Raw genomic sequence first — 27,551 nt, forward strand, 5'->3', positions numbered from 1 at the left:
CTGAATGATAAGTGGCTAAAAATGAAATAAATGAAATGAACCTCAACCCTCCACCTGCTAATACAGAAATGACCTGACTTCCTCCTTTGCTCATGGCATTCTTACTTTGGCCTCCAGGCGCCATCTTTCAATAAAATGTAACTTGGGGTTGCAATCGAAGACTGATGGAAAGTCTCGGTCTGAAAAGTGAAGCCAATGCAGAAAGGTCTTAAATCCCGATTCGATCAAATGACCATTTGGGTTGAAGAAAATGGCCCTACATCTCCCTCACTGCAACATGATTATTTAAATGATTGTGGAAGGACATGCATTACAGAGTGACAACAGATTCTACCAGAAATTGCAAGGGGGGAAGCACAAAGCAGGTCAGATCCACATCTCACTCCTCAGCTTGACAGCTAAATCACAAACTTGAGATGGCAGTTCATACATCAAGGAGTGATGTCATGGTAGGTTGCCAATTGGTTGAAATAAGACGCCTCCACAGATGACCTATGGGATTTCATGTATCAGAATAATGATGCCTACAGTGTAGTGAGTGAATGTATTGTTTATACATGGCCGGCACTTGAATTATAATCCATTAAGAATATTGAGAGCTGTGTTACAGTTGAATGCTAAGCAGACACCAAGAAACATCATTCCAGGCTTTGAATCACTGACATACTGAAAGAACTCAAATCTAAAGGCTTGGAAATCCTCATTTGCATGTTGGATTAAGCCGCTGTTAATAAGATCGTACGATGATTACTAAGATGATTACTTGTATTTCATTTTTTTCTGTTCTGAAATGATTGCATATTCAGAAATATGCTCATGCATGTGTGCCATGGCATTAATGAAAAATGACAACACATGGATTGTCTTCCAACATACTGAGTGCTTAAGCATTAATTGAGGAGCAATGAATAACCACCGAATGTTAGCATGTTTGTTTATCTGTGAACAAACACATACACATTCATGCCAGAGTGTCCCACTCTCTTCCATTTGAACTAACGGGAGCTTTAAGAAGTAATTCTGCAGGATTAATCCACTTAAAATTTGAGGTTTTTAAGGATTCTATCTTAAGGGTGCCCGATGAAGGATACAAGTAAAAGGCCTTGGGAGATTCTGAGAGATGTAGCTTTCATGTTTTAAATGTAGGAAGAATAAAAGAATCAACAGCACAAGAAGATAGAATGGGAGGGAATCAGATTTTGTGAGTGTGCAGTTTGTGAGCATATTTAACTTTGAGGTATGTGACAGTAAGTAGAGCTGATAGTCCCAATGGACAGTCAAGCGATGGCTGTTGTTGTGCCCAAAAGCTTCTTCTTACCCTTTCCTCTCTTCTTTAGCTTCAGCCTGTTGCTTCTCTCCTCGTTTATCTTCTCTCCTTGTTTTACATCTCATCCTCTCCTCACCTCCTCTTTTCATTCTTTTTTTTATTTATCCCTCAATTGTTCACCTTGTTTCATATCCTCTCTCTAGCTCAACCTCTATCCTCTTTCTCTTATCGCTCCCCTTATTCCCCTTGTTTCCTCTCCTCACACCCTTAACTCTCTTTTGCTTCTCATGTTTTTCTCTTATCTCCTCACCCTGTGTCTACTTCTTGTTTGCCCTCCTCTATTCAACTGTTCTCCTCTCTTCACCAAAGGAAAAAAAAAAAAGAAAAAAAAAAATCAATGCAGCTGGAGTGAAGCGCAGGAAAGGAGAAGAAAAGAGAAAGACAGCCCTGAGGATATGAGAGAAATGCTGAGACTAGCAATGTCACGGCTGACTTGACCACCATAAATATACCAGCAATGATGATGAGGGATGGGGCATAAAACAAGTTCATATGTTGCCAGCTTTTTTTTTTTTTTTTTTTTCCTCCAATCTGTCAAGACATTTCTACTCCTACCCCATATATGCAATGCTGATAAGGGGAATACGCACACGTAATCTGTCTGTACATATATACACATATATGTGTGTGTTGTGGCACCTGTGGCACTTACATTTCCACCAAGTCATGCATTTCAGAAAGCAGGGGGAAAAGAAGCATTGTGACAATGTGAAATGACGCAAGACCTGATCTATTGTGTTCTATATGCGGCCGAGGAGCTGTAAGTAGTAGTGATGGGGTGTTGAGGGCTGAGGCTCCAGTGCGGAGAGTCGAGAGGTGGAAGGAAGGAAGGAAGGGTGTTGAGCTGTGAGAAGCTAAAAAGACAAAGTCTCGGGAAGGGGTGGAAGTGGTGAAAATGAGAAAGAAATGTGTGAGGGCGAGGGCATCTCTTCAAAATGGTATCACTGTTGTGACACGCAGGCTAATGTGAAAATACAGACAGCAACAGAAACATAGACCAACACAAGCGGAGACAGACAAATGCCTGTTAAAGCAGATTAGTTAATATTATGAGGACTTCCAGTTATCTCTGACATCAAAGCCAGCGTATTTAAATATATATATATATATATAAAAAACTTTCTGCATGTGAAGTCTGCCAAAATGAATCTTACTCTGAAAGGTGTTGGCCTTATATTAGAGTTAGAGGAATGAAAAGACAAACGTGCTTTACAGTACACTAGGCAAGGAGAGAGAGAGAAGGGCAGGGGTGGGGTGTGATGGAAGTCTTTACTCTTCATATCACACCTGCTGACAAAATGGAAATATTTCTCTTTTACAGCTCACACACCTCCTAGCGCCCAGGCAGACAAAAATGTCCACAGTACAACCTCAGTGGGCAGAAGAGGTTTCTTGAGGGTAAAAATAACATTTAAAAAAAAAAAAAAAAAAAAATGTAAACATCCCCTAATCCATTCTTAAAAAGCACCTGGAAACCACTTCAGTCCTGCCCTTTGTTCTCCTGCTTTACAACATCTTGAATGGGGTCTGGTGGTAAAACCAAGAAAGGGTAATGAAAAATTCTTCCACCCTCCATGGAGTAATTTGCATACTGTACACACACCCCATCCTAAAACTAGTACTCTCTATCTCCGAGAAGCATATGTGCAATATTTCTGACAGTGAAAGTTGTGCATTAACCTTGAAAAGCATGAAAATGTTCACCTGAATTTTACAGACCATTTTTCACAGGAGGCTCCACTCCTAATTAACCGTTCACTAAACCCCTCCCCTGAACAACAGTTTTCTAATGATAGCTTAACAACTTGGCACAGCAGGCCTAGTCACCATTTGGATTTCTTTCTTTTTTTTTGCACTTTTTTTTTTTGTTTGTTTGTTTGTTTGTTTGCTAGTTTTTTTAGCTCACATGTTCAAAAATATAGCATGTCTGGAGTGTCACGGTCACTATTTCGTCAGAGTGTAGCGTCTAAACTCACGGACTCTTTGTTTCACCCTGTTAAGGTAAAGTGAATACGGACTGTGTGATAGCATCAGTAACTCAGGGGGTGGGGCTTAGTGAAGAGTCAAGGATTCAACAAAACCCCACAACTCTCACCCTTCACCATCCCCTCAACTAGCACTGTCCACTCACCATCCTCTGTGGGCACGTAGACATTGAGGTAGAGGCAGTCCTCGCTCTGGTTCTGGATATAACCCGCTGCCACATCCAGGTTGTCTGTGAACCACACGGGCAGCATTATCTCTGGCAGGACCCCATGGACGTTCTGAGGGCACACGGGGGCGAACTGCGTGGCATTGCGGATCTCCTGCCAGGATCCCGGCGCTTCAGGCGGCTGAAAGCGGCGGTCACCGATGGGCGCTGTGGCGTAGGGTACACCCAGGTACTGCTCCACGGGGCCGAGAATCTCATTGTTCAAGTCTTTCTTTATGCCTCTGAGTTTGCCATAGTTGGTGGTGACTATGGGGTGTTTGGCAGGGTCCATCTTCTGGCTCGAGGCCAGGCTGAAGAGCAGGATGAGGCCCAGTGCACCCATTAGGCAGCAGTCTGTCATGAGAGTTAGGGAACGTGTCCTGGACAGCATACCCCGTCGATTCTGTTTGTTCAAAGCAAGTGGAAGGGGGTACATGACTGGATTTATACAGTCCAGCCACCTGCTTCTAGTCTGTTTTGGAATATTTCTGTCTTTTTAAGAGAGCGTGGTTTATAACTGAAAATGTGGATGGTAAGAGGGGGATTAAAACAACAAAAGTTTTCAGAGGTTCAAGAGAAGCTGAGCAAAGTGGTTGCTTGGGGACAGAAGGGTCCTCAGGTGCTGGAGAAGGAGGTTGGACCTCAGTTTGGGTTCCAGGTCAGTGGTGAGTGGGAGGAACGGCGATCTGGAAAGCTTCCTCAGCCATGGCTCTGTTGCGTTCCATCCCTATTGGTAATCTACCATCTGGATACTTTGATTGAAGTCTCTGACAGCCACTGAATTCTGCAGAATGAGACAAAAGGGGAGGGAGTAGATTTAAAGATGGACAGCTACACACAGAGATAAACAGAAAGAAGGAGAAGGGGATGAGGGAGCGAGAAAGATAAGAGAGATTATTGCTTATCTGAAATAGAAATATATTCCATTAAATGTAGTTTCTGCAACATTTTCCTTTCAATGGCTGCCTAGTGAAAAACATTTCTTGAAATGAAATCAGCAAAGATGAAACAACGAATAAATTGAAAGGCAGTATTGTTAAGATCATAACTTCATCTTGGAAAAATTGCACATGGGGATCAGTTTAAGTTCATTACTTCACACTTCCTGGGATGATATTTTAGCTCTCACTGAGCTTTGGCAGCAAAATCTAAACTGCAAAATATCTCATGTATACTTCATGCTGACTGCATATTTCAACATGACTCTCTTCATCTATTTTGCATGAAAACCCCAAAATTGGACTTGTTCGTCCTGCCGTGGTCTGACCTGGATAAGGACACATATGAAATACCGTGAACTGTGTTTCACCTGCCAACTCACTCATGGACATGCAGACACCACTAAACAAGTATTCATCCAACAACAATCCTGCTGATGCTCCAATATCTACTTTATTTGATTCTTAAAGGCTCCAGTGATGTCTCTGAACATAGCAGCACAGGCTGGAAAACGAGCGGAGGCCTGAGATCAGGGTGAGCCTTTGGCTGCCCAGTAAGGTCAAAGGTCAATAATGTGTGCCTGTAAGCAGCTTACATCAGCCTGGTATACTACATGCAGAGCACAAAGAACACACACATGCACACAGTAAGCCTTAATTGACCCACGCATGAATGAAATACCAAACACTGTACAGTCATTCATGTAATCTACTGTGCAAATGTGCAAATCCTCATGCAACAGACCCTGGAGTTAGAAAAGCACGAGGCATGGAGGAGATTATAGCGTCATAACATTGTTGGGTGCTGTTATGTAATTGTACAGGACATAAAGCAAAGCAGCGATGAAAACTCTACAGAGGGAAAAAACAAGACACTGTTTCAGCTTTATCTGACTTATAAAAATTCACCAGTACCTTTTCTTTTCTTCCACGCTCTCTCTTTCTATACAACCGTGCTGTAATTGTCCCATTTGCAGTCATCATTAACCATATTATTGCATTGCCTGTTCCCACTGGAGTGCCACTCTGTTTTTGCTGGGGTTTTTTTTCCCAACCCTTACTGCCCCCCCCCCACCGCCAATAGAGTCATTGAATTTGAAAGTATATGCAAAGTGAAGCAAGATGGCAGATTATGGGTCTATAGGCAGATGAAGAGATGATTCCAAATGAGGATTCATGTAATAATAAAGTTTTGTTATGCACAACAAGCTCTTCCAAGGAAGGATGTATTTTAGCTTACGTGCGGAGGGAAGGTGGGGTGATTGAAAACGCATTTGTGGTTGTTCAGAGAGTGGTAATTGTAAGTGAGTCCGTAGTGTCTGTAATTGCTTGTTGTCTTCTCTTGGTACAGTGTGTTCAGCCTAAATATATTGGTGCATGCCTTTGTTCCTCTCAGTGTGGACTTTGTTTAGCCCACGCACACCATTTGTGCGTCTGGGTGTGTATCCTCTCACAGAGATGCAGGCAGCACAATGTGTGCTCTAATTAAACCATGGAGAGCCCAGAGGCCAGCTTGTTTTGCACTGCGCCCAGGGACGAGCCCTTCACCCACCCACACGCCCACACACATACACAACAGAGGCGCTACCATTACACTTTCATTCTCCTAAACATATAAAAAATTGGAAACTAGGAGAAAGGAGACAGAGATGAGGAGGGAGCGGGGGGGAAAAAAAAATAAAAAAAAGCAGAGCAGAGATGGCGAGCACAGAATGGGATGAAAAGTGACACTCCTTCACTGACCCCAGTCAATCAAGGAGGAGGACACCTAATATACCTGCAACCACAGGCCAGGTGAGGGCCTCTCAGGAGAGGTCAACTGGGCTTCCTTTTGCCCCAAGCTGGCACCTCAGCTCTGAGTAGGCACAGAGGGCAGCAGAGGCAAACGAGCCAGAATCCCGAGTAAAAACCCAAGTCCCTGGCCGACCTACTCAGCCTGAGGGGACCTCTGGAATTTCAGGGTGCATCTGAGTGTTTAATTGCTGATTGGCTCAATTAGACAAACTAATTGCTCTAGCTTTAACTTAAGCAGTGGGAGATCTTATATGACTGATGAAGCAAAGAAGGAGAGGCGAAGGGGGAGGCTGTTGGAATGAGAGTTCAGCGACTGAGCCACATACAGGGGGTGTGTGCGTGTTTGGGACGCAGCTGACACACACTGTCACGCTTATATACACAGATTTAAGGGAACAGGTTTAGCCAAAACTGTATCTCTGTGGCATACACTGCCGCACACACACTCATCCATGATTCATGTCATCAGGACAATGTTTTGTTTTTGTTTTGTTTTTGTTTTTTTTACTTGGACCCAGCAGGCGTGGGGGGGTCGTTCAGATCTCATTTTTCTCTGCACCTTTCCTTCATATCTCATCCACTTGGTATTTCTCATCTGAATGTGCAGCACCACAAAAAGACGACAATGTGATACAAAAAAAGAATTCTATTTTCAATTCTTGGAGGCTGCAGACTGTCTCGCTATTGGGCTGCGCGACTATGTATCACTGAGCATAGGTACAAAAAGGTGCACAACAATGGTGAGAATGGTGTTTTCCATGAGTAAACATTATTCAAATCAGCCACAAACATTTCTGTCCACTGAAGCAGACAATCTGCACGCGAGGAGGTGTTTGGCATAATGTTTCAAGGTTCAAGCCTACAACCCTCAGACCACTCTGAGACACTCCCCTATCATGTACGCACAAGTTGACACACAAATCTGTACAAGATAATACCCATTTGTTGGAATGTCCTATGTCAAAAGGTTGTTATTATCCAAGCTGAGACAGTCAGACTATAACAATGTCAGCGTTGCTGTTGAAAAGAGGAAAACAAGAGTGAATGCCGCAAAGATAATAAAGAATGGGCAGATAGACAGATTCTCACTAAGGTGGAGGAAGCGAAACGATTGATCTGTAAGGAGCTGGTTAAAAGTAACAACATCACACACCATTTTTTCAGTGCACACACTAAAAACTATGTCAACAACAACAAAAAAAAAAAAAAAAGCGGCTTTTTGTCCCAACAGCATCGCGTGATACAGGAAAAGGTTAACAATCTAATAATTTTTTCTGAGAAGATAGAAAACCGAAAAATTAAGGTAAATTCTTCACATCGATGACAGACAAGCAGACGCAAACCTGAAGACTAACTCTCAAACCCTCAAACACTTTCCTGCCTATGTACGACGAGAGGATTCACACCGCTGTATCGGCAGGCAAAGAAATACAGGATGCAACTAACTAAAAAAAGTCGTCTTTGAAGTCAACTATTATTATTTTTGCTATTAATTATTGATCTCGTTCCGTCCCACTTAAATTCCACATCTCTGAAGGTCTCATTGTGTTTGACCAGCAATAAAACACAAGAACCTTGAAAGTGAAATAAAATACTCCCATTTGATGCAAATAATGATGTGATTATCAAGCAGTTGCTATTATTCTTCCATTAACTAATCAATTAATCCACTTATTGTTTCAGCCCTACCTGCAGCCACTTGAAACTTTGACATTCATGCAAATGAAACGAAACAACATGTAACAGTTTAATTATCAAACCTTCAGGATGCTTTTCAAGGTTAGATATACTTGCACACAACAGTCCTCTGCTGGGCAATGGCAGAACAAATAGTTAATTAAACAAAATAGAGGGATAACACCTAACATGAAAATACAAGACAGTAAAAGCTCTGCTGTGAAGGGACTCGCAACTAAGCACGCAAAAAAAAAAAGACCAAATTATGACCTGCAGTTGAAAGTCCCGCCAAAAGTTGACGAAGTAACTTACTGCCTGGATAATTGGAACCCTATTATTGCATCTTTATCTTGTTTATGTGAGAACAATTTTCTCCCTCATTAATTACAAGTCTCACCAGAGAACATACAGCTCATATTATTACTCGTCCTTTATTCAGCAGATCTCAACTTCAAAAACTGACACGAGACTCTGATGTTGGTGCGATGAGGGTGAATTAGAAACATGACAGAAAATGCTTCATTTTCCATGTCTTCAACAGCACGCGCACTTTGTTGTCTTCCACTGCCGTGAGGAGCATTTGCTGTCACTTTTATGTGCCCTGAAAGAGTTTTCTCCAATTAAGCTGCTGTTAATCTTCCATATGAAGGTCACGTCTCTGCTTGTTGTGGGTGAAGGGAACTCAATGGGTGAGTTGTCGAACTGGGAGGAAAGGAGCATTATTCCTCTATGCAATGTAAAGCAGTGGTGTGGGTTTGAATTGGAGGAGTCAATGTGGTTGACTCATACATCAAAAGAAAGTAGTGATTTCAGTAGCACAGTTTAATGCTCTGGATGTTGTGTGTTTGATAATGACTTTGTCCTATTACTGATTAACACTTTAGAAACGCTACTAATCTTCAGAGCAGCTTCCTTTTATACAAAGATTGTGCCTTTGATTTGGAAGACAAATAGTTCATGGGTGTTATTTCAGATTTTTTTTATAATATTGTAGAATTCTGGTACCGTTTCTAAAACAATAAAAACATTTTAAAAAACAGGTGGGGGAAAAAAAAAAACAACAAAAAAAAAAACACAAAACAAAAAAAAAAAGTTGTGGAAAGTAGTTTAAATAGTCTATAGTGACTCACAAGTTGGAGATGTTCATTGGGAAATTTGTGAGCAAATAACGAGCAGAGTACAAATCTGATGAAATGTATATAAATCAGGAAAAGTCAAATTCAGCAACTGAGGATATGTGATATGTCTCCATGATCCAAAGAGCACATCTGTCTATCCATCCTGGCTGGAGCCAATCCCATCCGACACTGGGTGCTGGTCGGGGACACCCTGGACAGGTTGTCAGTCTCACCAGTGAAAAATGGAAAATGCAGCTATACACAAAATCCATTCCCAACTGGATACATCTGATCTTCTCCGTTACTGGGTAAAAAGGATGAACTCCATCAACGGCAGATTTCAATCTTTGACAGTTAAATACTCGTTACGACAGATACATTTTGTCGAGTAAAAAAGATGTCATGCAGCGTCCTTTCAAACATTAACGGTGAAGGTACGCTGCGTGTGAAGTGCTACCTCGCCCTTCACCCTAACATCTTCAAAAGAAAAGTGACTAAGGCGGGTGCAGCTGGCTCTCAAATTCAAAAAGTGCTATCTGGTTGTCAAATAGATTCATAAGTGCAATGTGATGCATTAGCAAAAAAACTTTGCCAAGTTTCCCTGCAGTAGTGAAATCAGCCTGTAGATCACACTTTCAAAATTAAATCTATCATGATTCTCCCACATTGCTGACACAGCACATTCTAAATTCCACTAAAACCAATTCCACCCAATTCTACTCCAATACAGCTGCACAATAACCCACTATGACCTCCTCTGTAATTGCTTGCCACCTCTCCCTCTATGTTGTGTTGCCAGTCAGTCAGTCAGTTCACTGGTTTCATCTTAATGATAGATAATAACCTTACTTTGCCGGGCCAAGGGCACAGGCTAATAGCTGGAATTCATTGTGCGAGCCTTCGCACAAGGCAGTCAAGCAACTGCCTTGAAATGAGTTGGAGGTCAGGAGGAGAACAGTGGGAAACGGAGAGAAGACGACAAAGCAGCCGGGTACATAAAGTGCCTGCATGTCTATGCAGGTGAACGCATGGATGCAAAAACATATACAGTACATTTACCATGCCAGTGTGCAGCTGACCGTGAACCCGCACGAGCACCCACGTACACAAACATATTACGCTCATTATCATCTCAAAGCCTGGCCGACTTTGAACCAGCACAGCTCATTTGTTTTCACATTTGCTAATTAATACATGAAGGCTGAGACAGGGAAAATTGAACATTTAAACATCAATGTGTCCTTGTGTGTGTATTCGTATACATTTGCGTTGATTATCAAACTTTTTGTGAAAAATAAGATTTTCTTTCGAGTTTCCCTGCAATGTCAGTGTGTGTGGCTTTATCCATGACAGCACTTTGATGTGTTGATTGCAAAGTAATTTTGAGGTTACGGTGGAGTGGATGCTGAGCGCTTCCAGAGAAAGAGGAAAAAACTCTGCAGATGCCACATCAATGCCAGGAGATGGGGTGGACGTGTGTTTCTAGTGTTTGTATGTTTGCCACCCTGCTGACAGCCTCTGTGAAAGCTCCGAATTGAAAAGCGCTGTCGGGGAGGTCAGCTGTCAATCCTTAGCCCTTATTATTTTTCATCCACACATCCTTCTCGTCAAGTGGGAAAGACGGATTAAAAGTCCAGCCAGAGTTCAGCAGTTCAACAGATATTGCTGAAGGTACGTTAAATCGTGTAAAAATAAAGAGCAGAGTAATCAAGACACATTTAGCTCTTCATGAAAACTGTGCAGAAAACAAGGGAAGAAAATCACTTTTTGGTCACGGAGGGTAAAAACCGCAAAAGTTCAGCATTGTACATTCCAATTTCTGCAACAAGGCGAGAGCATCACTTTTCTCTAACTAAAAGCGCGTCTATTTGGATTGTTCAGATACTACAGTCTGCGTTCTGATGCTGACAGATGTAGGCTGTGGCTCACGGTGGTAATGTGAAATAAATGATTGTACCTGCTTGGTGAGAAAGTGGATTGTTACATTTCTGAGCAGCTTCAACAAGATGACTGTGACAACGTCGTGTAGTAGTTTGGCCCAGTCTTCCATTACTGTACAGTCAGACCAACGGCAGCCAAAGTGTCACAGTGACCGGAATTCAAATATTTTCAACGTGAGTCAGTCTTTTGGCAAAAAGCAGGGAGAGTCAGAAGAAGCTGCAGGCCAGATAACACGGACAGAGAGGAGAATGCCGGGAAACTGATAACTAACTAACACCAATATATGTAAAATTGGTTTACTTGACAATTTGATGTGAAACAGTTAGGAATGTTAAAATCACTAATTTTTAAGGATTTCATGTGATGATCCTAAATCCTACATGTGGTTACTTAGAAAATTAGTTTTCAGTTTCCTAAAAACCTTTTAGCTGTTTATTTCCTTTACAGATACACTTCAACAGCATTATTGGTTATAACATGTAGCTATTCTGGAATCCACAAACAATTTTTTCTTCGACTTATACTTTGATCATTCAGTCAATTAAAAACTTCACTTAGTAAAAATCTAAAGACATCATATGCCATCAACTTGAATTTAAATTATTTAAAGGAACAGACACTTTAGCATGAATACAGTTTATTGTTGGAGTTTATAACAAAATAGTTAGTTTTTGAACTTTAGATTTAGTTAGACTTTAACTCTTTACTCTTAAAGAGCTGGACATCAATTTCAACTGTCATGAGGTGTCTTAAAATAGTCCTCCACTCTCAGTGTTTCATTGCTTTAATTTTGTCCACACGATAGATAGTTTAATGATAACAGTCTAATTTGGTGAAAATGAGCGCTGCAGAATCACAGTTGCAGTCTTCAATACTCCATACATGTTTCTAATCTTGTGCAAAATTGGTGCACGCATTATCCACAATGCAGCTCAACCGTAGGCTCAGTTTGAGCTTTAGTGTGTTATGCTATAGTAGCATGTAATGTAGCCTCAAGCAGCGGTGACAAAGGGGCAGTAGAGTTATGAACCCCCCCCCCCTTTTTTTTTTCTTTTTCATTTTCAATTTTCTACCTCAAACTACGGTGACTCAAGTGACATCCCTTGAGGCAATTTGTCAGATTTGGCACAGTTCCCTGTGTAGCCTAAATTCGTTTAAGGCAGCATTTTATTCACATATACTGCAACAGCCTATTCTAAAAGGCCTCAACATTTAATATATAGGTTACATAATTGCTTATTACATACTATAGATGCATTTAAATGCATTTTGAGTACTGTGATTGAACTTGTAATAGGTTATACAGGACCAAAGGGCACAATGCTTTTTCAAAAATGGTTAAAAAGTCAAATTCTTCACATACATGTTAACCTTATGTTATGAATTTAGATAAGGGATGCCGCTGCAGTAATGGAAGACAGAAGCTTATGTTCTGCTGTACTGATAAAATCATGTGATAATTTACTGTAATTCAAAGTATCAGCCTTTCTATCTTTATACATTGTGTATTGTTTTCCCTGTCTGCCCAGACTGGATTCACTTCTCATGAGTGACTGGAGTTACTAGACTGGTCTGACAATGGAAGAGAACGGGCTGATAGACTCCAGCACAGACACAATGGGAGGATGCAGAGACAGTGGGAGGAGAGGGGGGGGGGCTAGACAGAAGAGGAGGAGAGTGTTGGCGCTGTCGGTAAACTTGTTGACTACGCGGAGATGTACACACATACACATTAGGAGGTGGGCAGTACTGTGTGTGTGCATATGGAGGAAGGGGTGTTGGGGTTGCGGACCACCGGAGCGCAAAATTGGAAACAATGTGTCGTCAAGAGTTAAAAGCAAATATTTACAGGGCTTTAATTTGCATTGGGAGCAGTGAGTTTCCGGTGTGGGTCAGTGCGTCTACGGCAGAGCTGAGGAACACGGAGGGGCATAGGTGGTAATTAGACAGACAGTGGCAGATTAATCACAGGCTGACAGCAAAGCCTCGCAGCCACACACAAACACACTCACAAGCTATGCGCAGCCCCATCGCTTAGTATGCCTCGTCTGTCAGAGCACTCTGGATGTTTTCCTCCCACCCAAAGAGGACGAGTGTATCCAGCTTTTGACGAGCGTTTCTTATTCTCTCCCAACTTCCCCGCCGTTGTGCTCTGATTATCTGCTCCTGCTCCCTCTCCTCGTGTCCCTACGATAAATCAGTAGCTCTACCCCGCCTTGTCACCCTCACGCCCCCCCCCCAACCACCCTCACACATCGACAGCTCCTGTGCTGCCCCCACTCACCCAACCTTGCAGATCCTCCAGTGGGAGTGTCCAGCAGATGCAGAGGACAGCACAGTCCCGCCACACGGAGAAGAGCTCCTCTGTGGGCTGGAGGGCACCAGCCACTGCTCAATGGAACGTGATTGGGGGGGGGGGGGGGGTTGGAGCATGGAGGTACAGAAGAGGAATTGGCTGAGAGGGCTGCCATTAAACACATTCTATATGTCATAAATATTTTACCACCTTCTAAGTGGTTTTGACCTTGGATCACACACTGTAGGTTCTACCACAGTTTGAGAGAGATACACAATTTTAAAACTTTCTTACAGTGATCATAAAATTGGGCTGAGATGGGTCTTTAACAGTCTTGTGTATGTGTGAAAAGCTTACTTTACTTAAAATTTTCTCTGGAAGGGACATTGGGCTCCTTTGCAGTTAGACACCATCCAATATTGAGTTTAACGTGCCCCTTATCTTATCTCTACGAAGCAGATTTTAACAAATAAAATGATCTTGTTAAAAGCTGCTTCCAGCATCAAGGATCTTTTTTTAGTCCTCAATTATCAATGATTACCCCAATACGGATTTAAAAGATTTTAACAGTCCTCAACTCACGGCTGCTTATTAAAATAGTGCGATCAGTAAGGAGCCATTCGTATTCAAAACAATAAAATCCACCGATCACTATTATTAACTCTGGCAACAATAATGCAATGCCATATAAATGAGGATCAGGACCTATAATGGTGTTAAAAGGAGGGTTCACTTTTCAAACAGGCTGACTGGGACACATAAGCACGGTGCAACAAGGGGTGCAGACTCATAAAATGGCTGCACTGTGTCAGTGACACAGGGTGAATGGGGTCTAATTGTGCAAATGAACGCTGCTGAAGGGAAACTGACACCCAGACAGCAACAGCAGCAGAATACAGGACACGTTAAGGACAAATGAGGGGGAGTCAAAACACGACTCCCCAAGCCAGGCTAAAGTCTAGCTGATGAACGCCAGTTGTGGCTTGCAGCTGCTCACTTGATAAGCATGGATTTTGAGAAATGTCAGACAGTGGCTTGTGAAGAGGGACAAATAAAAGCTTTCCACTAAAATTTTGACACAGAGGATTAAGAAGCTGAGAACTTGGGCAAAATCATGTTAACCTGTAATGTCCCAAACAAGTTTGCATTAATGCTCTAGAGGAATACATAAGTAGGTTTGATTCACTTGCTTCAACTTCTGATTCCATTTCCAAACTTTTTTTATTTTTCAGTGATACAAGAATGCAAGAAATACCAATCAGCCTGTTCTGAAACAAAGCTAGTCTTAGTTGAATATTAATATTGCTGTTATCCATTTATCTGGCAAGAGAAGAACCCCATAACAAACTGAAGAACAGTGGTGGGTGTTGCAAACTCATGCTGTGTAGCCAAGCATTGGTCAAACCCACGGAGTTTCATTTCAAATTCAAGTCGAACTGCAATAGTTTCTAAAAAGTAGCAAATATGGCAAACTGAATTTTTGGGAAATGTAATTTAAAATGGCAGACAGATGCCAGTGATACACAGCCATGAAAACGTGCAGTCTCAGGTGAAGACGCTGCAAGACGGTTTGGATATACAGCGGCCAAACAACTTCCTAAGATCCGTAAACTTAGTATTTAACAACTGACAGCACGATGCTACGGCCAATTGACTGATGATAACCAGCTATTAACCTTGAGCAAAAACATTGTAGATAATGATGAATGCCACAGCGAATGAGCGGGTGGAAGACGGAGGGTTTGGAGGATAGCCATCCTGATCTAATTGTTGCTGACAGATGGCCAGTGAGACACTTGAGCAGCTAATGCATACGATTGTCTGCCTCCCAAACAAGAGGATACGTCAACAGTTTGCCGCTTCCCTCTCTACCTGTGTTCATCCTCATCCCTCCATCCGGCCTATTTTGGTCTTCGTTTCTTTAATTCAGTGCAGAGTCAGACTCAGACCCTTCTCGAGCCATGGACGTGGGATAAATATCAAAAGAAAAGTGCACAGCGAGAATAATATTCAGATTATAATCAGAATTATTATATACAAGTTCCGGTTCATCTCTCCCTCAGATCTTTTTCTCACCCCTTCCACTCCGTTGCCTATTAACACGAGCAATAAATATTCATCCAGTACTTTAATCTATAGCTGAGCTCATCTAGAAGAGCTATGTTTGTTTTACAACTGGGCAAGAGTTGGAGGAAGAAGAAGTGCTCATAAATATCCTCTACATGATCAGCACAATAACATGAGATATTGGATCTGATGTGCCTGATAACGTTGGCATGCTGCATGTACAGTACAGCAAGTTTGATATGTGTAATGAATGCACTGCAAAGTTATTTCTCCAAGGAAATGATTCCTGATAAAATGGCCACAATTAAACCCAAACAGGTCTTTTGAAAAATGAGAAAATCTTTAAGGGCCCTGAAATACACGATGCAAGAAGACCGATGCTAATGCTGTGTGTCTCAGGAGACTAAGATAGCGCTAACAAATCGATATCAAAAAACATACCTCAGGCTTTGAGGAACAAAAATCTAATTCACACATAATCATTTGGATCGTCCCGAAAAATTTGATGGGTTTCCTGGTGGCCAATATCCCACCTCTACTTTTTGTTTAATCCTACTCACAAATAGAGATAAACTGGTGAAAACTACAGCCCTTTTTGCGGGTAAAAGAAGAATCTACACACACAGAAATAAAGTAATACCAATGATTCCTTCAGCGGTGCTATAGTCATCTCTTCTATTATGAACTTGGTAAGGATGAATCCATGATCTTACTATTGTTGTGGTATGAGAGTGATATAGAGTATATACGTATTACACAATCCTCAGGAACATGAATCATGGGTTTACTGTGTTGGACAAAGTACGTCATCCCCCTATTCAGTCACAGTGGAAATCTTCCTATCTCCATCTTTGTGTGTTTGCGTAGGTGGTGATGAAAGTATGCTCTTAAATATCTGCAGATCTGAATGACTGAATGAGGCCTGCTGTTTTGGACTGGCAACAACAAATAGACAGTTGCCCATCTCTGCTGTTACTGCAGGGCTGGCTGGTAAAAAAAAAAAAAAAAAAAAAGAAAGTTTGACTCTATCCCCACTTTCTCTTTCTTCAATGCTTCTTATCCCCCTCTCCAACAGTTTGTACTTTCTCAGCATGACGCCTCAGTCTTTCTGCGGCCATACCGCTTCGGTAATCTCTTCCCTCTTTTCCTTTCCTCCTTTCTCCGTTCTTCCTTCCTCCTCTGCTGTTGTACTGTACTCCAACCTCTGTGTGAGTGTGTGCGTATGAGAGTTTGGGGCATGTTTGAGATGTCACAGCAGTGTGGCGCACCACAGTGGGATGCCAAACGCCGCCGCCTCGCCTTCTATTCATCGCTCTTTTTTCGCTCTGTCTCTGCATCTAAGGAATCAGGAGCCTTTGCCCCTCGGCTCCTGAGGAAATAATGAGGTGCCAGTGGAGAATGGTGGTTCTATCAGCAAGGTCTGACTGAAGATTGAGGCGTGAGGAAGAGGAGGAGGCCTGATAGACTTGTCCCACTTTCGGTTGAAGGGGGCGGGCAGTAAGGCCACACTCAGTGGCATGTTGAAAAGGGACACCAGGGCTGATGATATGTTGACACAAATGACCCTATTTCAGTCTTTTTGTTTCGTAGCGTTCATGCTGCTCCCACCTCTGGGATCCATGCTCTTGTGAGACAACTGGTGCAATTATAAGCAAAATGTTTCTTTCGTGTATGTGCACACGTGCTTGTGCGGCTTGTTAAGCTTCTACAGATGCAGCTGAAGGAGAAAAACTAGGTTACTCTCATGTGTGTTCTTCCTTTCATTCCCTCCACCCAACCTCTCAGTGCTTCTTTTCTGTTGCTTCCTTCAGCACCATGGCATGAAAAATGAATAAGACAATGGAGCTTGTTTGATCCTTTCTCACAGTCCATGCTATAATTTGAGACGGGAGGGGCGAGAGGGGAAATACAAGTACGACCATAAGCCCACTTTCAAGAAATGACGCAAACCCAGACTTGGTGACTCGGTCTGGCTTCTTTATTTTAGCCTTTGTTTTACCTTCAGTTTAGCCCACACTCCCTCTTTTCTCCCTCCCCTGGGTGCAATTTTCACTGAGATATATCCCACGCTCAATAGTCATCTAGTTTTGTGTTAAATCTTGGAACCTGTGTGTGTGTGTGTGTCTGTGTGCACTATGAAACCCTTTTAGCATGTGGGCAGACACCAATAGCCCTCTGACCACAATGAGAGGACAAATTCTATGCTCATAAATGCATAATCTTTATAGCTCCCAACAATAATAACTGTCCTCTCAGGCCCACAGAAGACTCTACCACTGACTATAAAATGTGTACTTGGCTAGTTTAAATTGACATCTTCATTGAATAGCTAAATAATTTGATGTAAAATCTGAGCTAAATCAGTCAGTCTAATTTTGCACCATATGCTCGCCTGCAGACTTGTGCCAAATCAGAATTGAACACTTGCTGAGTACTTAAGTAACGTCTTCTTGGTTCAAACCCAAACTGTGCCCTTTGTGGAGAGTCCATTCAGAGCAGGCTCAGGGACAGCAGCCACACCAATGAGGTCCCAAATGCCACTGAAGTCAGGGAGTGATTCCGGATTATGGCCACTGGCCACTCAGAGGCTTTGTAATTAATTACAGAGGCCAATAATAATTAGGGCCGGGCTTCAGCAAGCACTCGCCAAAAAGAATGTAGAAAACTGGCGGCCGATCTGGTTTCTGTCTGTGGCCCGCGGGCGCTGCAATGCAACGCTCGCACCTTCTCTCAAACTGCGGCAGCTAACAGCTTCTAGTTATGTGTGCGTGTGTGGGTGTTGGCAACACAGCCGGGTGACAATGACTGTTAGGAAAGGGGGGGGGGGGCACAGCACACTCTGACAGGGTGGTTGATTCACAACAATACGCTGGCGTCAGCCACTAGCCTCTTGGGTTTACTGAACTGTGGAACTGTGATTCATCTTGCTTTATTTCACTGTAGCTGGATAGCTTTATGACCGGAACCAAGGCACTTCCTCACACAAATGCAATACAAGAACAGGTGTATGAACAACTAGTACACACAGAAAGCACATAACATAGCAAACCAAAGCATAATAGCACATAGTTTGTTCGTATGCAGTAGCAATAGCTTACTCTTCACGAACAGTCTTCTCCAATCTTAACTTATTTCTTCATATAGAGGTATGGACTTGATGACATGACTAATGCACTAAACAAACACATACTGTACACAATAAGCACACGCACTGTATTAAAAAGGAGCATTCAAGCTGCTCATACGGAAGCACAGAGATGTGAGGTGAAGAGGTGCTGCCGTGAAAACTGTGGGAAAGTGTTCAATTGTTTTCTTTGTTCATCAAGTGAGCAATTATCAACAAGCACACTCAGTTTGATGTTCACAATATTCAGATTAGCGCCATTTGTTTCAGAAGAAGATGTTCTCTGTTGTCAACGGGCGCAAGCATGAAGAGTTTCTGCACACGCTGACTCACACAACAGCATGTAATTGTTTCAACGTTCATAAGCCCGATTCTCGTATATAATGAGCTGCTACTGTGGCTTACCGTGCAGTTTGCACATCTACACACAATTTATTAATTTTTCTATTCTTATTACTCCATCTGTACAGTTAATTATGCGGGGAGTCAGCAAAACACACAGGCACATTCACTTATAAGCCTAAAACCCTTACACAACTAGGCTGTTGTCCTTTTTTTATATTCCTATTATTTATAGCATGTATTTTTGAATGGCTCATAATTGCTGTCCCTTCAAAGTCTGTATAATGAAAATCACTATCATAAAACTGAGCGAACCATCACATTTCTGGTGTTCCGCAAACACATGCATAGTTCAGGATGAAAGGTATTTTAAAATCTGTTTTGAAAAATCGATGGCCATCAATCAGTAACTGGTATGGGATGTAATACTAATAATAACCCAATGATAGACCTTTAAGATACTCTGCGTTTGTGGCCTTTACCCTGCATGTAAGGAGGCTGAAAACTGATTTCACTGAATCTAAGTCAATTAGACAGAGGTGTGGAGCCAGTTTCGTCACAGGGGAAATCTCACATGTGATTATTTGCAGCTACATGATTAATTTTTTTTCCCCCCATCATCATCACTTGTGCTACATTAGGAAGCATACTGGCTGTCTTAGCACTCTCCTATAAATGTACCTTTTGCACCTCGTGCCAAAATATATAGCATGCATCACAACACATTTAAACACTCTCCTCCAGCACCCCCCGCCCCCTTTTTAATTTCCCACCACTCTCTGGTAGATCTCCCACCCAACATGTCTTTTAGACGGGCTCACCAACATCTGGCAAGCTTTGCTCGAAGGCACATGGTTTGTTCATTTGCATATCACTCGCCTAATGTTTTCACAGTCACGAGGGTGCTCATTTGTTTTGCCAAATTAGGAGCTTTGTTTTTTGCTTTCCTCTTTTTTTTTTTAGCTGTTTGGATTTTGTTTTTAGCTGTGGGATTTCCTCCCCTTCTTTTTAGCTCTGATCCTGCTGCGTTACACCAAACGAGAGAAAGAGAGAGACATAGTGTGTGTGTGAGAGAGAGAGACAGACAGACGGACCTGGAGACAGTTGAACATTTGGTTCACTCTGTGAATACTATTGCGCAATGATGTCATTCAGATAGTGCCTGAGCAGCCTTCCAAACAGTGTCTGAGTGTGTGTTTATGTATCTCTCTCTGAGCTTTTTGCTATCACCCCATCCCACACACATATGGCTACCTTCTGCTCCAAGGGATTCAACCAGTACTCAGCTCCATGTTAATGCACATTCATAAATACAATTTGCATTGTAAACAATGGACTAGCATCAATACTCATTGGCAAGGGTGTACAGCATGTCTTAAATTACGTCTTATATTCAAAGACATTTTTCATTAACATGTATAAACAAAGCCTGAGGGCAAACCATGTCACGTTTCACGTTGCTGCACGAAAAACAAATGAAGGACAGAATGGCATAATTTCAATTAACATTCTACAAAGACTTTATATTGTCAGTTTTGTGGCTTTGTATGTCTGTGTTTGTCCCAAGGAGATAAAGTAGCTATTGTCATTCCACTGCCGTAGCATATGGCAGGTAGGCCCATTAACAGACATGAGAAGCCAGGCTGAGCAGATGTAATACTACACTGAGATAGTTTTTGGTTCTTTAATCCATAAATGTATCTTATCATGCATATCAACACCACGGGACCTGTAAAGCAATACAATCTGTGCCTTAAGAAGACACAACTTCATCCAGTAATTTATACTGATGTATTATTCTATTGAAAAATACGATGCTATCGTTACACTTAACAACTCCTACTTTCGTTTAAATGAAACTGCGAAGTTTCCACAATCAATCAACCATATTGATTCAACTAAAATCAATATGGTTTCCTGCTCAGGCGAGAGACGGTGTGATAATGAAACGTCACCTCCTCAGCAAAAGGAATCTCTCTGTAAAACACACTTGTGTTGCCTCTGCTGCTCATAAAACTTTTTCAGTTATTATGTGCCTCTGAAATATGAAACCAACCCTTTCCACTTTTGGTGGGAAAAATTATGACTTTAAATGCACCAGCTAATATAACATTAGCCAAGATAATAGGGATTAGCTTGCTATTGAGTGTAATGATTAAAGGAGGAGTACAACTGGACAAAAATGATAAGGGCAGGATTGAAAGTGATTCATTTAAATTGAGATGTTGCATGTCATATGCAGCTTAGAGCTTCATTTCGGTCAAATCACCCGACTCAAATGGAGAATAATAGTTTTGTATTAACCAGACAATAGGAATTTATATTTTCTCTTTCTTTGCTGTCAACTTTTGCCTAGAGATAAAATAATCCGACCGAAATTTCTGGTTAAGCAAATGTTAAAGGGAATACCATCCAACACAGCACTCAATTAAGACCTTTAATTATGCAGTTCATGGTAATTAATGTATGACTCAACTTTAATTAGCAGGGAGACTGCTTCACATTAGTCACTGCCACTCACAGTCAACTGCAGACACCATACATTTAATGGAAGGTCCGCATGAGTGGATGGGTCAGTGCAACTTTGGGCAGTGGTTCTCAAAGTAAGGTTAACCGGTCCGTATGCATTTCTTTTACTTACATTTCAAGCCAAAAGTAATTCAATGGCATGATGTTTCATGATTTGTTTATATTTTTTTTTTCCAATTTTTAAGCTCTTCATGTAATAAAACATCCAAAAGCAAAGGCTTTATCAGATGGGAGGCTGTGGTCTAATTTGTGCCAATTTAGGGTCCTTGGTGTCACCTAAAGAGTCCCATGTGTCATGTGTGTTTTTTTAAAGCCCTGGTTGAAAGGCATCATGCTCAAAGCTGTGAGAACCTCTATGTCCACTTTAGATTGTGTGTGTGTGTGTGTGTGTGTGTGTGTGTGTGTGTGTGGCCCAGCACTGAGAATAATTAACTCCAGTGACCTAGGAATTGTGGTGGCTGGGCGACTGCTGTGATTGGAACGCCTGTCAAATGGACTGGTCATCTCACTCCTCAGGCGGCACCCGATGAAGAAGATCCTTCACCACATACACTAATACTTTCACAGAAGAAAAAACAACACGCATGCATATGGGTGCACAAAAAAAAACACGTATAAATACACACAGCCGAGAGGCAAGCTGTGGCGCATACAACACACAACTGTCCTGTATTCATTAACACATTTGCCACCTGCGTAGGCTCAGTTAACAGATACACGCACACGCGCACCACACCGGTGAAATTGTCTAAACAGCTCTCCACACAGCAGCTATATATATGTGTACTTGTGTGCTTGGTACATTTGGCACACACATTTGGCTGCAGCCGTACAAATGTGCTGTTTCTCAGAAACACACACACACACACGCGCATATGGCAAGAAACTGGCTGTTCGTTAGCACCCCTGAAATCTTTGACTCCTTTATATGAGTGGAAGCGTGCGACAAGGGGGGCCACAGGAAGGTGGATCATCTCATTCACATGGTCCAAAGGTGAGCGATACCGTTCTATAACACACGCACGCACACACATACACCCTAAACACTCCACCGGCATGCAAAAAGATCTGCTTCTGCAATCAAGAGCAACGAATGAGCAGAGAGGAGGAGGGGGAAAGGAAGGAGAGGGCTGGGCTGATGGAGGACGGGAGCACAAGAGAGGAAGGATGTCAGTGAGCTTGATAGAGTTTGGGGGATGAAAAGAAGAGAGGAGAGTGAATAGAAAAATTGTTGGAGAGAAAGACAGTTGATCAAGAAACTATTGGGAGGAGATTTGGAGAGGAGATAGAGTGGGAGGAACTGGATAGGTTACTCTGTCTCAGCATTGTTTGGAAGGAGTTTGCTCACATGTAGCAGGCTGATACAAAACCTTGTGAGAGCAGCTCCTCGTGTGAAGTTTTCAAGAGAGCAAAAAGTCTTTTGGTCACCGATGTGAAGTGAATTCTTGGCTACATAAGAGATTTTAGAAATGCCACTTCAGAGGATTTTCATTTTACTTTTTTGTCTTTTTTTGTCATTTGATGTACCCTCCTACACGTTAGAGAAAACATTGCTTTCATAACCATCTTCGGGAAAGATGGTGCAAATGGCAAATGAGCTATCGTTAAAGGGGCTATTTGTTGCTTTCCTCCGTCACTGAGTTCCGGGAGGGGAGGGGTGGTGATTGTCACTTGAGAAGAGTCACTGTCATTGTTGTCGTCACTATACAAGGGGTTATAACACGTCTTCGCAGCGGCACGACATCTTCAGGACAGACTGACGGCAAGAGTTAGTAGAGGATAGACAGAGGAGTGAACACTGGTGATGCTTTCCACCGCCAGAGACAGATATGAGTGAGTAGAGGACTGAAAAATTTGATACCCTAACCCTTAACCTCAGCTATGCAGCAATAGCAGAAATCTCTTCTATGGTTAGGGAGAGGTAAATATGACACTTATGACAGTAAATGATCACTTCATCCATTCATCAGGGGCAACTACTTCCTGCAATGGCACTTAGCATCCACACTAGATAATTATGTGTTCTATTATTATCCAGTAAACATAACACTTTCTTTTAATTTTGAATCAACAATTGATTCCAAAAAGCATGGCTCTGAATGAAATCGAGTATTGTTGCTCCCACATGTACGATTTTCATTTGCTTCAACAGATGGCATAGGCTTGAGTTTTGCAGGTAACACAAACGGTTCATTGCGTATGAGGATAATGTGTGAAACACCAGGCACTATGTGCTTTTGGTTGCCATGACACCATCGTCTCCCCTGAAGTAAAAAAAAAAGAAAATTCCAGGAAAATAAATCCATCCCTCCAGGTACAACTGCATTTCTCTGTCAAACTAATGTGGCATGCAGCATAATTTAAGGTAAAATCTGTTTAGCTTGGAGCTTGTACTAAACTGTGACAATGACCCTGACAATATAAACTGGTCATAAATACTACATTATCAAAAAAAAAAAAAAAAAAAAGAAAAGAAAATCTGTGGGATGTCTGATTTTTTTTTTCTCTCACAATGGGCTCCTCCTCTTTGTGCATCTTAATCTTGTTTGTAAAATAAGATATTCATTCCCCTTGTGTGCTGTATATTGTTTTAAAAAAAAAAAAAAAAAAAAAAAAAACGAAAGGAAAAAAAAAAAACAACCTGAGCAAGACGGAGATAAATGAGGCAGAGGAAATGGATGATGAATGGGACAGCCTCACAACTCTTAACTAATTCTTTCAGTGAGGGACAACACAGCGCATGATTCATATCCGGCATTATGAAGGGAATGATGAATCTACTGCCCTCAGCAACACAGCAGACCAGGAGTACTCTCTACATCCAAAACAAGCTTTAAAATGATAGCACACGTTTAGGCTGAAATTCAAAATGGACCCCATCACCGAGCTGATTCTCTCTGTGTCAAAGTGAAGAGTGAGTTACAAATTTCACTGGATTACATCCCATTTAGCTGGATTAATATCCCAGAGGGAAGAGGGTGATAAAAATTACCTACTGCTAAATAGAAAAAAGAAATGCCTTTAATTACAACAGACTTTACACTTGGTTAACAATTTAACAGATGGCTGATATTTATAAGAGCAGTTCCTCAAAATTAAATGCATTTAATTTTTTTTTAAATGTAAAGGAATTATCAATATTCTTTCAAATAATGCTCAGATAAATGTAAATGCATGCTCCCTCTCAAATGCATTTAAGATGTTTTAGCAGCTGTTTTTTAGCTTTGGTTTGCTGGAGAGTGAGTGAGTGAGTCAGTTGTTGCTACAGCCTGACATAGACGGAAAATAAGGAGGGACAGTTTCTCCACAATAGTTTCTGGGGATTAGTTTTGAAGCTCAGATTGAGCCGCTTTGACAGTGCGTAACCTTCCGTAATTGAGAAATTTAAAAAAAAGGAGGGAATCTCTGTCAGACTTCGTCGCACAATAGTTTGTAACTCAAAGCCAAATTTCAAACCTCAATATAATTTAAACAGGTGAGTTGGATAAAAATCTGTGATCGAGATGAAAGTGATTTGGGACCAGGGCGTAAACATTCATTTATGTTTTAAATTTGGTAATTTCCTCACTTGGAACCAGCCTTTAGGGGTCGCCTTTCCACAAATGAAATGGAAAAAATGAAAGCAACACCTGTGGCACAAAGCGTCGTTCATACTTTTGGATCCTTTTGGATGAACAACAACTTGTGCCACAGGTGCTGCTTTCATTTTTTTTGCCTCGGAGGTTGATGTTCGGTTATAACCAGCAGTTAGAGACGATATTCACTCATCTGTCAGAGTAGCTTTTAGTTTTTATCATTGTATCATCACTTCCACTTGTTGCTTGGCTGTTCTTTCTTCACCAAATGTTAGAATTAACATTTGTTTTGCTGAAAAAGTGACAAAATTTACAGGCATCAGGATACGATTATCTAAGCACTGACTGCAGAAAATTGTGTTTTTACTAAATAATAATTACCACAAAAGTGGGACTTATATCACCACCACTAATAGCTTGGAGCAGAAAAGACATTAATAAAAGTTTTTGTAGAGGCATCAACCTTTAAACTTTTACTATGGGTGTATTATTAAGATAAAGAATAGTATTTGGGCAGAGAGAAAGAGCGAGACAGATAGAGAGATACATATATCTATGTATAAATACACATATATACAAATATAGTGGGGGGTCCTCGGGCTGCTATAACGGTCTCAGTGACAGAAACATCTAAGTATTCAGAAAAAAAAAAAAAACATCAGCCTGAGTTCAAGGTCAGACATGAATGTGAGGGAAGAAAATAAATGAGTAAGATTAGTGTTTGACAAAGCTGGCTCACATTTTTATTTTCTCTATCAGCGTTTGTCAGTCATAAAGACTTTAAAATATGTTTTGTTCCGCCTGACAGCTTTGTGCCTCAGTTGTCTTGTGGTCAAAAGAGCCTTTTACACGTGGCCTCATGCTATTCACATCTAAGTGTCCCTGGTATTGTCACTTAAAGGCAGTAAAAAGGATGACGAAACGATGAGTAACCTGTTCATTTGAATTTCTCCACTCTCTGTGCCCCGATCACACCTGCGCCAATTCCATCTCAAACCACACACTGAACAATATTAAAGCACTCTCTTCTCCCCGTCTGATACCTCACTTCCTGTATTACCTTTTATCATTTGGATGAGGGACTGCAACAAGGTGATCCTGGGTGCTTTTTGATATTTCCAATTTGTTTGCCTGGTTTCTGCTGACTCCTTCACCTTGTTGGATGGCCTGGGGCTGTTTGGTGGAGGCTGGTCAGAGGAGCCTGTGGCCTAGCTGCATAAGTGTTTGCTTGTGGCGATTGCTCATTGCTGATGCTGTTTGATATCTTGGCTGAAGTCTTATCAGTCTGGTTTCCGAGGTGCGGCAGTTGCTGTGATATCTCGAAAGGCAGCTCAGTTTGGGCAGCTGTCAATGACTGCCCCTTCCTCTCTCTCCCTCTACCGTGCTCACTCACTGCTTCTTTTTAACTATTCAGATAAAAACAAAGGTAGGAGGAATCTGATAATAAATGATTATAAGATTAAAGTTTATAGTTAAAGCATTGAGGTTTCCTTTCAGTGTCATTCTACATATTCACATCCAAGTTCAATTTGAGACATAAACTTATCAAAGAAGTGTTTCCAATCCTGATGAGCGGCCCGTTCACATTAGCAAGGCTTGACCAGTTTATCAATACAACCATATCAAGATTAGTCTGTTTGAGGCTTGCTTTTGTGTTGTAATGTAAATTACAGACTCCCATGAAAGACATCTTGTTAATTGAATTTGTGGCATACAGAGGAATTATGCTGGCGCTCTTCCGACATTCTCACCACCACTGCTCTGTTAAGTTCAAAGCCTGTTGACACAAATATATGGATCTTAAACAGCAGGGAGCTAAAGCAGCATATGCTGGGGCATGCATGAAATGTAAGAGTGCATATGGTTAACATGACCTAATGGAAGGGCACACAGTCATAGCAGCCTCGATTAGTGACTTTCTGCTGCAGTCTTTTTGCAGCAGGCAGCTGTTGGTGCCAAATTTTGTAGCAAACCATCCTGAAAGTATTTTACTGAAAACCAAAAAATGTCAGCCGCATGACAGCGCTAGACAAAGGGCTGGGAGAATACCAAGACTTCCCATCTTCACTCACCCAGTGACGAAACCAAAAAAAAAAAAAAAAAAAAACGACCCGAGAAAGCTCTTTAATCTAAAAATCTCAGTATTGAGGCCTTGACTTACCCATAAATTCATAATGAAAATAATTCAAGCAAGAATCTGTTATAGTCATGCAGATAATAGCTGTGTCCATGTATGCACAATGTAAATGATGCATGCTTGAGATGCGAACAATAACAATTCTGCAGGAATAAGCCCTTAGATCAGTTTTGCATTTCCTTTCTACAGTGGCAGGCAGGACTATAAACATAGCAATCAACTGATTAAACGTTATCAGAGCACCTCGAGAAAATGAGCAGCAATGTTCCCAATATTTCTGCCCTTATTTCTCTCTTCCAGCTGATCGAGAAGCCGTCACACCACATTGCACTCTATAATGGCTTTTCACCTGGACTCCTTGGTATTTAAACGAACAAACAAAATGCAGTGCCAGCCTGCTGTGTGATCGAGTGTGTTCTGTCTACATCTGTACGTTTGCGTGTGTACTCGCGAATAAGAGATGGAGCAGATGAACTTATCCAGAGGAAAAGAGAC

General features: G+C 41.6%; 1 protein-coding gene across 8 annotated transcripts in view; it reads right to left on the reverse strand.

Annotated features, from left to right (window-relative positions):
- nlgn2a (neuroligin 2a) overlaps positions 1 to 27,551 on the reverse strand; it is a 157,047-nt gene that overhangs the window by 94,204 nt on the left and 35,292 nt on the right. For 4 of the 8 annotated variants that reach the window (XM_029526006.1, XM_029526008.1, XM_029526004.1 and 1 more), the window contains exon 1: positions 3,459 to 3,579. In XM_029526006.1, coding sequence (XP_029381866.1) covers positions 3,459 to 3,564 — 106 coding nt within the window. In that variant the 5' untranslated portion in view covers positions 3,565 to 3,579. Of the gene's footprint in view, positions 1 to 3,429; positions 4,350 to 27,551 lie in introns of those variants that run through there. The other 4 variants (XM_029526003.1, XM_029526005.1, XM_029526001.1 and 1 more) reach the window with 3 other exon arrangements.

This window comes from Echeneis naucrates, chromosome 18, assembly GCF_900963305.1.
Source record: "Echeneis naucrates chromosome 18, fEcheNa1.1, whole genome shotgun sequence".
Classification (NCBI taxonomy): Eukaryota; Metazoa; Chordata; class Actinopteri; order Carangiformes; family Echeneidae; genus Echeneis; species Echeneis naucrates.